Source organism: Mustela putorius, unplaced genomic scaffold (genome assembly GCF_011764305.1).
Source record: "Mustela putorius furo isolate JIRA1106 unplaced genomic scaffold, ASM1176430v1.1 tig00000238_pilon_pilon_pilon, whole genome shotgun sequence".
NCBI classification, from domain to species: domain Eukaryota; kingdom Metazoa; phylum Chordata; class Mammalia; order Carnivora; family Mustelidae; genus Mustela; species Mustela putorius.
Genome location: NW_025421324.1, coordinates 970,268 through 984,743, shown reverse-complemented (window position 1 = coordinate 984,743; position 14,476 = coordinate 970,268). Strand labels below are relative to the sequence as shown.

Genomic DNA, 14,476 nt, shown 5'->3' with positions numbered 1-14,476 from the left:
GCAATAAAGTCACCAAGAAACCCTGTTATGAACCTGTATGCACACACAATTTTTAAATACATATTGCAAAATGAAAGAACCTCAAGGAGAATTAATAAATCGATAGTTAAAAGGGGGGCTTTTTAACATATATCTCTCAGAAACTGAAAGATAAAGTGGATAAGAAAAGTTATCAAAGGGGAAGAGAGGAAAAAAATAAAACAAGACGAAACCAGAGCGGGAGACAAACCATAACAGACTCTTAATCTCAGGAAACAAACTGAGGGTTGCTGGAGTGGAGGGGGGTGGGAGGGATGGGGGTGCTGGGGGATGGACACTGGGGAGGGCGTGTGCTATGGTGAGTGCTGTGAATTGTGTAACACTAATGAATCATAGACCTGTACCCCTGAAACAAATAGTACATTATATGTTAGTTGAATTTAAATTTAAAAAAAAGATAAAAAAAAATTTTAAGTTATTGTGGCTGTAGAATATTTGCATAAAAGAATGAATGAACTTGGTCTAATATAATTTTCTTATACTGGGTTCCCCACAAATTTGGGGAAATGTGATTTATTGAAGGAATGGTCTTCAGGAAGCTTCAAAGGGAGCGCAGGAAGCAAAACAGGAAAGGGGAAATTGCCAACCAAGAGCACAGCTAAGGTTGTTCTTGGTCTCATGTGGTGAGAGAGGCAGCCTTGGAATGAAGACCCTACTATAGAGCTGTCCCATGATGAGACAAGGAACCAAAAGAAGGCTGGGGAACTGTGACATAGGAAAGAGAATAAGGAGAAGTGACCACCAAATGCAATGCAGGATTCTGGGCTGGATCCTGAAATAAGAAAAAAGCATAGAAATAAAGGACATTCTTAGAGTAACTTGCAAATTTTTAATTAGGACTGTGAGTTAGATAGCATAATTGTATCAAAATGAAATTTTCTAATTTTTGATAATTATACTAGAGTTATAGAAGAAAATGTCCTGTTCTTAGGAGAAACACATAACATATTTAAGGGTAAAGGAACTTAACATCTGCAACTTAAAACTCTCCAAAGGTTCAGGAAAATAATGTACACATACATAGAGAAAGAATAAGCATGAATGATAAGTGAGAAAAACAAACTACTTAGTAAAAGGTAGATGAGAGTTTATTTTACTATCCTTGCAACTCTCCTAATAAATCTAAACTTATATAAAAATAAAAAGTCATACAAGAAAGAAACAAAATGGGTTTATCCCAGTAATGCAAAGGTGGTCTAACACTGACAGTTCACCATATTAGAGTAAAAGAAAAATTCCCGTAATAATTTAAATTGAAGCAGAAAAAAAAAATCACTGGACAAATTTCAACTTTCATTCATGATAAAACCTCTTAGCAAATTAAGAATCGATGGAAACATCCTTAAAAATTGATAAAGGTTGCCTACCAAACTCTCATATTTTATATCATTATTTATTTAATGTTTCAAATCTATTTTAGTTATTTAGTAATGCTACAATTTAATGGGGAGCAGCATGCTTTTATTGAGCAAAGAGACAAGCTTGGTTCTGTAACAGTTCAGTCACCAGTGGGAGGATGACCCATCCTCCCCTTCCCCTACATCAGCCCCCACTTCTGGGGTGACTGTCAGCAGGGACAAGTTCCATTCAAGCCCATACAACAGCACAGAGAAGTGGCTCTACATGTTGCCTTTGCTTGTCTTTTCACTCTGTGGTGCTTTTCAAAAAGTTGATTGTAATATAAGTAAATGTCTTGATTTTTTTAATGGTTTACATTTTTAAAAATTTTGTTTAAGAAACCCCAAGATAATAAAAATGTTACATTGTCTTCTGGAAGCTTTTTGGATTTTCTTTTCACATCTTTTATCCATCTTCTTTTACATCTTTTATCGATCATGAACTAATTTTTGTATAGGGTATAGCAACTATTAGAAAACAATAACATTTAAAAATACTATTTATGATAGCAACAAAAATTTCAAATATCTAGTAATAAATCTAATGAAATATATTTAAGACCTCTATAGGAAACATATAAAATCTTAGTAGGAGAAATTAAAGAAATCAAAATAAATGAGATCCATGTTTATGAATAAGAAAGTGAAATATTATTAAGACATCAATTTCCTTCAAATTGATCTACAAATTTAAAACAAGCCAATAAAAAAAATCCCAGTAACATTATTTTGTGGAAATTAATAAGCTGATTCTAAATCTTATATGGAAATGCAAAGAACCTAGCATAGGTTGTATAATAAATGTATAATAAAAATTTGTATAATAAAAAGCTATAGGGCTTATAGTACCATATACCAAGACATACCATAAAGCTGCAATAATTAAGATAGTGTAACATTGACAAAAATATATTTGCAACAATATGGATGGAACTAGAATGTATTATGCTATGCAAAATAAGTCAGTCAGAGAAAGACAAATATCATTTGACTTCACTTATATGTGGAATTTAAGAAACAAAATAGATAAACATAGGGGAAGGGAAGGAAAAATGAAACAAGATGAAAACAGAGAGGGAGGAAGTGCCTAGGTGGCTAGGTCGTTAAGCATCTGCTGCTCCAGTAGGGTCATGATCAGACTCCCTGCTGGATGGGAAGCCTGCTCCTCCCTCTCCCACCCTCCCCCTGCTTGTATTCCCTCTTTCGCTGTGTGTGTCTCTCTCTGTGTAAAATAAATAAATAAAAATCTAAAAAAAAAGAAAAAAGACAGGGAAGGAGGCAAACCATATGAGACTCTTAACTCCAGGAAACAAGCTGAGGATTGCTGGAGGGAAGATGGGGAGGGGGGGTGGGCAACTGGGTGATGGGCATTAAGGAGGGCATATAATGTAATTAACACTGGGTATTACATGCAACTGATGAATAGCTAAATTCTACCCCTGAAACTAATAATACAGTATATGTTAACTACATTGAATTTAAGTAAAAAAAATTTTTTAAAGTCAGATAAATAGACTAATGGGACAGAAAAGAGTCGAGAAACAGGCTCACACATATACAGTCATCTGATTTAAGAAAAAGACACCATGCAATTAAGTGGGGGAAAGGATAGTTTCTTCAATAAATAGGAAAAAATACACCATACATAAAAATTAATTTGAAATGTACCATAGACCTGAATATGAAAGATAAGGTAATAAAAGTTCTAGAAGAACACCAGAAAATATCTACGTGACTTTGGGGTAGGCAAAGGTTTCTTAAACTAGAACTCAAAAGGCACCAACCAAAGAAGATTGATAAAATGAACTTCAAGAAAATTAAGAGCTGCTCATCAAAAGGCACCATTAAAATAGTAAAAGGGTAAGTTGAGCCACAGACTAGGAGAAAATATCTATAACACATATATTTGATATAGGACTCATATCTAGAATATATAAAGAACTGCTATGTTTTAATAGGAAAAAAACAAGCAACCCAGTTAAAAATTGAGCAAGAGTTAAGACATTTCACAGAAGAAGGTACCAAAACAGCCAATAAACATACAAAAATATGCTCAACAACCTTGGAGATCACAGAAACACAAATTAAAATGATAATGAGATACCACTGTATACCAGTTTTGCTAAAATTAAAAACCCTGACAATGCCAAGTGTTAGTGAGAACTTAGGGCAACTGGAAATCTCCTATATTGCTGGGAGAATAAAAACCTGGCACAACCACTCTGGAAAACTGTTTCGCACTTCAAAACATACATATACCCTATTCTAGCAATTTCACTCCTGGACACATTCTCCACAAACAAATGAGGGATTATGTCCACCAAAAGATATGTATAAGAATCAGCATTAATCATCATAGCAAAAACTGTAACAAACTCCAATGTCCATCAATAGGAGAATAAATAAATTGTGGAACATCCGTAGAGGGAAATACTACATAACATACAAGAAAGTGAACCACCACTACTTAGAAGATTATGTATAAATCTCACTAAGATTATGTTGAGTGGGGGAAAAAAAAGCCAGACATGCTGATTCCATTTATATGAAATTCAAAATCAGACTAAATGAATCTATGGTGACAGAGATCAGAGTAGTAGTTACCTTTGTGAGGAACTGGCAGTAGAGGTACCAAAGAGCTTGCTGAGATATTGGAAATGCTCTATATCTTGATCTGAGTGATGGCAGTTACATGGATGTATATATATGCAAATATTTCAACAAACCGCACACTTAAAATTTGCTTACTGCATGTAAATTATACCTTAATTAACAAAATAAACTACTAACTATTAAAAAATAATAACGAGTTTTGTAACATTGAAACAAAGGTGGGATTTAGGAACTAGGAGGTAGAGCAAGGCTGTGGAAGAGTTCGCCCCCAACTTCTGCCCTGTTAAGCTCAGTGCAATGGCAGGACCAACTGTTACTATCTGGAGGCTGAAGGCCATTTCCCTGTAGGAAGTCCCTACAAGGGGCCTCTTCTACATTATTTCTCAAGTTCACAAAACTTGGGTGGGTCCCTTCTCTCAGAACTAGACAACCTGCAGATGGTGATCAGCCAGAGAACTGTGTAAATATCCAGCCCCACCTGACAGACAACAAACTATAGTGACAGAATCACACGGCAGGGCCTCCAGGAACCCAAGCAGGGGGCATGTACCACAGATGCAGAGTAGGCATAATCAGGAAGGACACTAGATGCTTCTACCAGCCTCAGGGGCCTGCCAAAGGTTCAAGATAGGTTCTAAGATAAGACCAGCGGCATAAAAGATCCAGATTCCAACTTTCAGGTTCCCTAAATGCCTGTGACACAAACAACTGAAGAACAATTATTGTTACGTTCCTTCTCCTCCCTGCTCAAGGCCATGACCAACCCTTAGGGAAAAGGCTGAGTCCAAGCCTCTGCCCATCTATAATCAATCCACTTGCCCCACAACAGAGACTGCTGTTGCTGCACACGACCCTGGCTGTGAGCCAACTGCAGCATCCAGGCCATATGGGGGATCCCAGGAGAAGCTTAAGCCAGGAGGACACTGGAACTCTGGCAAGCCACCTTCGAGAAAAGGCTCATGATAAGCTGGAGCCTCTTACCAGTTGCAGGATGGATGTGCACAGGTGCAGGCAGCGACAAAGCAGCCGCAGAGCCTTGTGATTCTCCTTGGCTAGAGCCTGTTGCAGGTCCAGCAGCTCGTAGCATCGATCTCGGTCTTGGGGGAGCCAGGGTACAGAGCGAAGCTCCTGCAGAAGCCTGGGATCAAGGGCTAAACTGGTCAGAGTCGGCATCTCGGCTCTCTTTCCTTGAACACCTTTGACCTCTTTCTAGCCCAGCTCACCTCAGAATAAGCAAAGGTCTAGAAAGACTATACTATTCCTGGTGACCTCCAGGGACAGCTTCCTCTAGAGAGTTCTTTGGAAGAATTCAAGCTGAGGAAGTTGCTGGCTGGGGAATTCTTTGGGAAAGGCTTGGGGTGTGTGCAAATGTTTATACTAAGCGACCTTTCTGCTAGGAGACAATCAAATGATCCCAAGGTCTGATTTAGGAGGAGAGACTACAGAGGCTTCTTCCTTGGAATAGGGAAAGCTAAGGGCCCTAAATGTCTAGATGAACAGATGAGTTTTAGAATCAAAGGTGACAAACTTCCAACTTCTCCATGGGCTGACTATCCCTAAGAAAATTTGCCTCCACTATCCACTACCCTCCCCCACACCCTGAGAACTCTACATCTCTAAAAATACCTGAAGAAGAAGAAAGACCCCCCCCAACAAGCAGAGGATGATCATAATGGGTGTCATTTTATTCGGTACCTATTAAGAGGCATTGAACATGGTATTTTATATTTACAATCTCACTTAATTCTCACTATAGCTGTGTAATAGAAATCTTCATCCCTAGTTTTCATATCAGGAAATGAGGCTCAGATAGTCGGTATTCAGGATTTAAATTCAGATCTGTCCAGCCTCCAAGCCCTTATGTTTTTAATTATACCACGATTAGGCCAGACTGGAGGATTCCCCAGAGCAAAGGTTGCAAACTGCAAAAAGGCTGTGGGTCAAATTCAGACTGAAAATGTTTTCATATGTTCCACTAAGAGTTGGCCAGCCCACTGTTTAAATAAAAATTCGAGTTAAATAGGTAACGTTACAACACTTTAAAACAAAATATATATTTCCAGGAAATCCTGAAAAAAAAAAAATAAGGCAGTTGGCATGCTGTACCCATCTTCCCAGTGTTAACAGTCACCTGGATTTGAGTAGTGGCTGTCCTATTTAGATGTAGTCTCAAAATTGCATGCCCCACACTCCCTAATGTCTTGCACCTAACCCACTGCATTTCTTCCATAGGTCCTGCTCAGCCCCTGTAGACATTTGAGCTTGCAACTTCTATCACAGCAGATAATTAGAAGTGGCCAAGGAGTGCAGGAAAAATGGAAAAAAAAAAAGTACTGAAATGGGAATAACTAAGTCTCCCCCACAAAAAAATAATCCAAAAGATAACCCCCTCAAAAAAAAAAAAAAAAGAATCCAAAAGATACCCTGAAAGGGCAGAGAATTTGCATTCAAACACCTAAGGTATATCACCAGATCCGGTAGTTAATACTTGTGTGATCTGGGCAATGTGATGCAGGAATATACAATTACACAAAGATATGCTCAGAATACATTACTCAGAAAAAAAACCTGGTTACTTAACAATATGTCAAGTATGAACACATTTGTATAGGTGGTAGAAAAAAAGATTAGCAGGATTTACAACAAAATTTCTGTTGTGGTTAGTTATGTGGTTAGTTATGTGATTAAGATCAAAGGCTTTTTTTTACTTCGTGCTTTTTTGTATTTTCCAATATTTCTACAAGGGACGTGTTAATATTTTTTTGTAAAAATAATTTTAAGACATCTATTGACAGTGTATTTTGAAGACCATACCTGCTAATATGCAGAAGCCCAGCTCCAAAGTGGGGCACAGCCAAGAGTAGATGCTTCCCGAGGAAAGTACGGCACCGGTGCAGCCGCTGTAATGTCATACTCCTCTTCCAACTACAGATCAGAAGGCAGTGACATGCTATAGCTCCCCGCAGCCCTTGTCCCTACATCCCATACCAGCATCACCTACCGGGCCAAGGCCTTATATAAGAGGCAATATTTGAAGAATGGAATGAACTGGAGCTGCTGCCAGAGGACAGAGTGGCGGTGCCAGGTCCCCAGTGTCATTGTCTCACTGCCCTCCACCGGATGTATGTGCAGGACACCAAAGGGAGAGAAGATGTAGTGCTCAGGGTTCACCTTCTTTGGTGGCACCACCATCAGGTCATAGGGCCTTTAAAAAAAGAGGCTGATCAGCAAGAGCCCTGGGAACTTGTGCAAGGTTTCAGGAAGGGACCAAAGAAGGATGGAGAGGGGAAGCATGGAGCAGGGATAAAGACAGAGGAGAGCAGGAAGAGGGGAAAGGGAGCAGAATGACATTCAAACTAAAAAAGGAAACATATATTTTTAAAAGATTTTATTTATTTATTTGAAAGAGAGAGAGTACACAAGAGAGAGAGGATGAGCAGGCGGAGAGCCAGAGGGAGCAGCAGACTCCCCGTTGAGCAAGGACCCCAACATGGGGCTCAGTCCTGCGGTCATGACCTGAGCTGAAGGCAGACACTTAACTGACTGACTGAGCCACTTAAGGAAACAAATATTAGAGGCACCTGGAAGGCACAGTTGGTTAAGTGCCCGATTCTTGGTTTTAGCTCAGGTCATGATCTCTGGGTCATGACACTGAGCCCCAATGCTGAGTCCCGGTGTTGAGCCCCAGCGTTGAGCCCTAGTGTGGCATCTTGCTCAGGGTGGTCTGCTTGAGTTTCTCTCTCCCTCCCTCTGCCCCACCCCCGGGCACTCACACATTTGTGCATGCTTTCTCTTTATCTCCCCCTCAAATAAATAAATAAATCTTAAAAAAAAAAAAGAATAAATGGAAGCCAAAGATAGAGGAGAAAAAAGAAAAGGGCACCTAGCCAGTTCTAAGGAGTTCGTATCTCCAGATCCAGATACTTTACATCTTATCAAATCTAAGATGCCATCAGTTGTAAGATGCAGCATTCTTTTTTAATGAAACACTGAAATTTAAAATGCTGCCAGCATGATACTCCACCAATCTGTAAGATGCATCACAATTTCAGATATGTTAAAATGTGAAAAAAAGTACATATTAGAAATGGTAAAATATGTATCTCTAGATACTGAAATAACATGCAGAGATCACTAGGAGGTGCTGTTTGAAGTAACTGAGAATGGGGAAAAACAGGGGGCAGCTAGAAGACTAGACACACACAAATCAAGAGGACAACTTCACTCTAGAGACCCAGAGAAGTACCTCCACTCCAGAGCCATCTTAACATCCTACTCAGTTCTCTTACTTCAGTATAATGCACCTACATCCCATACTAAGTGGCATTTATTTATTTATTTTTAAAGATTTTATTTATTTATTTGACAGAGAGAAATCACAAGTAGATGGAGAGGCAGGCAGAGAGAGAGAGAGAGGGAAGCGGGCTCCCTGCTGAGCAGAGAGCCGGATGCGGGACTCGATCCCAGGACCCTGAGATCATGACCTGAGCCGAAGGCAGTGGCTTAACCCACTGAGCCACCCAGGCACCCCCTAAGTGGCATTTATATGCAGCTATACAATAGTTGTATCTAGTTGCAGGAGACTCATTAGCATACTGCTATGTTTGCGCACATTCAATAAAGCATTTATCAATTTTTATTTTGCAGTTTTATCTTCATAACTTGGAACCAATAATATTTTTAAGCATTAAGTGTATTTTAGAGTCCTTTAAAAGCTATTATGTCTCAAGTCTTATGCCTATCATGCCTACGAGATAAAATGTCCCTCCTCTCTCTCTTCTCTTAGCCTTTTAGAATACACTATTAAGTAAATGACTTAAGAAAATTTAGATTCAGGGGAGCCTGGGTGGCTCAGTCAGTTAAGTGTCCAACTCGTGATTTTGACTCAGGTCCTGATCTCAAGTTGTGAGATTGAGCCCTGCATCAGGCACCCAGCTTAGCATGGAGTCCACCTGAGGATTCTCTCCCTCTCCCTTGGCCCTCCTCAAGCTCATATTCCCTTGTGTGCTCTCTCTCTCAAAATAAATAAATATAATCTTTTTTTTTTAAGGAGCATTTAGATAGATACCAGAATAAACTCACCTAATCAAGTCATATAAAAGCTTTGTTTCCTTTCTGACAAAGTGACTAGATTTTCCCAAGTACTCTTTTCCCCAAACTATTTCTTCTGAAGCAAAGAGGAGTTACAACTTTCTCCAAGGTAGTACAGGGAAAAATACAGGACTTAAAACCAAATCTCCCTGACTCAAGCCACCCCTCTTAACCACTGGGCTGCTTAGCTTCCCACAGTATAGCCTCCTATCACAACTGACCCCAGGCTTTCCCAAGGGATCCTTCCCCTATGACCTTATTTTTTTTTTAACTGTAAAGATCTCTTTTTTTAGGATTTTATTTATTTATCTGACAGAGAAAGAGATCACAAGCAGGCAGAGCAGCAGACAGAGAAAGAGGGGGAAGCAGGCTCCCCACTGAGCAGAGAGCCTGTTGCTGGGTTCAATCCAGGACCCTGAGATCATGTCCTGAGCCGAAGACAGAGGCTCAACCCACTAAGCCACCCAGGCTCCCCACTCTATGACCTTCTTAATGAACACTACTCTTTCTTTTTTCCTTTTTTAAAGTTGTTTTTTTTTTTCTCTTCTTTTTATTTAAGATTTTACAGAGTTTAGTTAAACCATTTATCAAGTTTCCCTTCTGTCTAAGTACTGTAATTGGAGCTGAGGACATAGAAATAACTACTACATAGTCCTTGTCCTCAAAGGGCTCAGATCAGTTAGAGTATTAAGTGATGCTAGAGAGTATTCATCTGCTTCCAAAAAATCTCAAACTCTATGCATTAATGAAACACAGCAAGTTCTATACTGAACTCATAATTTACTGCCTCTAAATATGGATCACTCATTCATTCATTTATTCATTCAACAAATGTTACTGAGTCTCTACTCTATGCCAAACTGTTCTAAACCCTCAGGATACATTGTTAAACACAACAAACAAAAATCCCTGCCCTGAAAGAGCTCTCTCATTATACTGGAGAGGAAAAATGATAAATATAATAAATGAGAGGGCAAAAAAAGCACAGGCAAAGGAAGTTGGCAGTGCCAGGGGAGGGCAGAGGGTGAAGATGTGACAGTTGAGTGAAGGCTCTAAGAAAGTAAAGGAATAAATTCCTTTCTGAGTATGAATCAACATCTAGGACAAATACCAACATAACGTTGTATCTTAAATATATTGGAATTAGGAGGCTGTGGGTGGCTCAGTCAGCTAAGTGTATGCCTTCAGCTCAGGTCATGATCCCAGGAGGGAGGATGGAACTCAGCAGGCAGCCTGCTTCTCCCTCTCCCTCTGCCCCTCCATTTGTACTTTCTCTCTGTCAAATATAAATATATATATATACTTAAAGATTTTATATATGTTTTATTTATATAAAACATATATAAAACATATATAAAATCTTTATATATATAAAATCTTTAAATATATATATACATATATATACATATATATATATATGTATATATATATATTTGACAGAGAGAAAGTACAAATGGAGGGGCAGAGGGAGAAGGAGAAGCAGGCTGCCTGCTGAGTTCCATCCTCCCTCCTGGGATGGAGCCCGATCCAGGCTCCATATATATTAAGTATATATATATAAAATCTTTAAGTATATATATACTTAATATAATATATAATAATATATTATATTATATATTAATATAATAAATAAAAACTTTAAGTATATGTACTTAAAGATTTTATTATATACATACATGTACATATGTATGTATATAATAAATGTATGTATGTATGTATATAAGAATTAAAATTTTAAAATGTAATAAAAAATCTAGGACAAGTACAAGAAAAACTGGGCAAATTCAAATACATTGAAAAAAATCCTGTTATGTGACAAATAAAATAAAACAATGAATGCCAAGATTGTACTTTTACTGATGGTGCAACCAGAAATTTGGAACTAACACTCTCACTTGAGAACAACTAGAAAAAGGCAAAATATGTGGATAAAATATTAAAATCATCTGTATGAACACAACAGAGAAATCAATGCTAAAGGCCCTGGGCTCTGGGTTGGGGCCCTGGTGACATTATAGGTTGAAGCAGAAAACACGTCCCTCCTGGATGTGGGCCCCAAGCTGCAATCTTTGATCTTTGGCTGTCTGCGCCTGTCCAAAGCTCAGCTCCCATTTTCAGTCTTTCAGGAACAGATAGTAAAGCTGACAGAAAATTGCTGATACTGGAATTGACAGGCATCTCTCATTAGGGAAAAGCATCACCAAATGATAAAGTCAATTCACTGGGATTCCTTCTTTGGCAGATGTTGGTCCTATAATTATCCACTGCCTTTTTAGTTCTCTTTAGTTCTCTTGCTCATGGTTTCTTGTCTCTCTCTGTGTCTAATTATCTTTGATTGTGCTGCTTCTCTGATTATGATGGAGCTGATAGTTTAACGTTCTAAGCCTATAATTTTCTTTTCTGTAAGCTCTCCACCACAGCCAGTAAGCACCCCATCCCACACTGTCGTTGTTACTACAATTACCTCCAGTCTGTCAAGTGTGGTGGCCACTGGGTATCAGCAGGTAGTTCATCACAGCCACAAGTGATAATTTAGTTAACATGATGCCACTACCTGTCATGGATTACTAGTATCCTATATCCCATTAGCACAGAGCTCAGTACTATTCAAGGCCAAGGACATTAAGAAACCAATCCCAGAATCCCATATATGAGGCTCATTTCCTTTCATGAGATCAGTAAGGGTCCAATCAGGGAAACAGAAACATACTGGACATTTCAACAAAGTGAATTTAATAGAGAGCATTTTTTTTTTTAAAAAAAGGGTGTCAAAGAAATGAAAAGCAGAAAGGGAACACTAAGATAGCACAGATACAATAACCACAAGAATGAATACCAGTCCTAGAACTAGAGGAACAAAGGGAAGGTGGTACCAAAGGAGTCTGGAGGAGGGGCCATGTAGTCAAGATGTAGAACTCTGATGGGAAGGTGCCCCCCAGCTGAGAATCATGAAGAAGCCAATTTAGAAGGTTCCTGCTGCTGCCAGGGTGAAAGACCAATACTGACAGAAAGAGCAAGTGAGGGAAAGAGAAATACCTGTACCTTGCTATCCAGTCTCCTTCTAGAACCCCTATTAATCAAACCTAACAGGTGGCCAGCTGAAAAAGGAGGAGTTTGCAGTGTCTCAGCCCCAGTATCTCAAAGCGGAGAGAGGAGAAGAGATTTAGAGCCAAAAGACAATTGCTTAGCAACTGGCACAATGCTCACAGTGAAACATGTTAATGAACTGATCAATGAATGTATGGATGATACAGATCATTAGTGCTACATAAGCTCAGGAGAAAGACAGCAGTGTATACAGGAAATAAGGCTTTCTGGGAGGATATGTGACATATGGCTGAAGAGCATGGACTTTTGAGTTAAGACAGTCCTAGGTTTATTTGTTTCTACCACTTACTATGTGACAAGTTACTTAACCTCTTTATGCACCAGAGCACTTATCTCATATATGTAAATAATAATAGCACCCACCTGGTAGGTGAGGGATAAATAACATACATTATGTATTTATTAGCACAATGCCTGGAAAAACTTAATTAATGGTAATTATTATTTCTAGGAAGAGATAGGACTTGAATCAGGCTTTTAAAAATATGTAGATTTTAGAGGTAATAGAGAAAAATGAACACCTCCTGAGTCTTGTGGAAGGAGGAGACTTGTTTTTATAGCCCCAGGGATAAAATTAGGACCAGAAGGTAGAATTTTTTTTTTTTTTAAAAAAGCAGATTTTGCTTCAGTCTAAGGAACGGGATACCTTAGCAAACTCAAAGCTTCCACTGACTGTAAAGATTCAAACGCCCGATTCCTGCACTGCCCTTGAAAGGGATGACCATTAAATTCCCTTCTGAGGCTGTGACCAAATGTTTCTATTATATTAGGACAGAATAAAGAAGATGGAACCCAAAGTAGAAGGGGACAACTAAGACCAACGGCTGTGAGAGCAAAGGGGAAGAAAGGAGAGGTGCAGAATGGAAAGGAGGAGGCTGAGAAGCAAAGAGGGAGGGAAAGTGGAAGACGGAGTAGAAGCAGCGAGAGAGGAGGAGGGGCAGGAGAAGAGTGGGTATGGAGAGGAGCTGGGGGAGGACAGCATGGGCAGAAACCAGGGAGTGGACAAAGTAGAAGGGGTTAGCATACTGGCTCTTACCTGAAGTACCGGCTGGGAGCTACATTTAGGTAGAGGAAGTGGATCTTCTTCAGGTATCTCTCTGTCTTCAGAATGTTCATCACCTGGCTACCCAGGAGGGAAGTCTGAGGTGAGAATCTAGTCTTCTTACCAGGAACTTCTGAACCAAGCTGAGGCCTATACAATAAAAAACCAGGAGAAAAGAGACAGAGCAGGAGGTCAGGTTGCCCCTGTTAGGCAGTGAAAGAAGGCGCTAGATCAGGTGCCTAGGAGGACGTGAGGTGGTACTGCCGGAGCCAAACCCAAAGGTGTTCACATACTGAGCAAATACAGTCAAACAGCTTTATTCACACAGGCTAATGTATGAACACCCCCTCCCTTTTTGATGCATGAATAATCATTCTGGACCTACTGTGATTACTATGAAGTCAGTATCACATAATAAAAGTAATGGGAATACTTTGTTTTCCCAACACATCAACTTGTAAGCCCACAGTCCTGGATTTCTCCTCCATGGCAACCTTCCTAAGCTTCTAGATCTATCTTTGCCTGCATTATGCCTGTTTCCAACTCGGCATGATTTCCTTGCCTGTGACTCTTGCTCTTCCCCCATCACCACCCAACTTCTACTTTCACAGCCTTTCATTTCCAGCCAGGATCCAATAGTGCATCCTTCAACCCCTTCAAGCCTGCACCCGTGTTCTCAATCTTCTCACCTTTCCAGAACACCAGCCAACAAAACTGATATGAAAATAATTATCCAAGACACCAAAAACTGATCACCTGGACTAATAATTTTGGCTGGAGTGACCTCAGAACATGAGACTAACATAAAAAATCTGAATAATTAAACTTAGACTTTATCTGCCAAGTATACTAACCTCAGTAACTTACCCAAACCTAGATCAACATCACAAGTTACCCTAGGGATAACAGAGCTATCCTACTCTAAGGTTTTATATCAAGAATAGGGTTTGTGGGCACCTGGGTGACTCAGTTGGTTAAGTGACTGCCTTCGGCTCAGGTCATGATCCTGGAGTCCTGGATCAAGTCCTGCATCGGGCTCCCAGCTCCATGAGGAGTCTGCTTCTCCCTCTGACCTTCTCCCCTCTCATGCTCTCTCTTACTCTCTCTCAAATAAATAAACAAAATCTTAAAAAAAAAAAAGAATAGGGTTTGAAACTTTGATGTTGGATCAGAACATCTTAATGGT

General features: G+C 39.5%; 1 protein-coding gene across 1 annotated transcript in view; it reads right to left on the bottom strand.

Annotated features, from left to right (window-relative positions):
* DNHD1 (dynein heavy chain domain 1) overlaps positions 1 to 14,476 on the bottom strand; it is a 74,058-nt gene that overhangs the window by 56,432 nt on the left and 3,150 nt on the right. Inside the window, 4 exon segments of the mRNA XM_045078253.1 lie at positions 5,031 to 5,187; positions 6,864 to 6,974; positions 7,051 to 7,254; positions 13,285 to 13,440. Coding sequence (XP_044934188.1) covers positions 5,031 to 5,187; positions 6,864 to 6,974; positions 7,051 to 7,254; positions 13,285 to 13,440 — 628 coding nt within the window.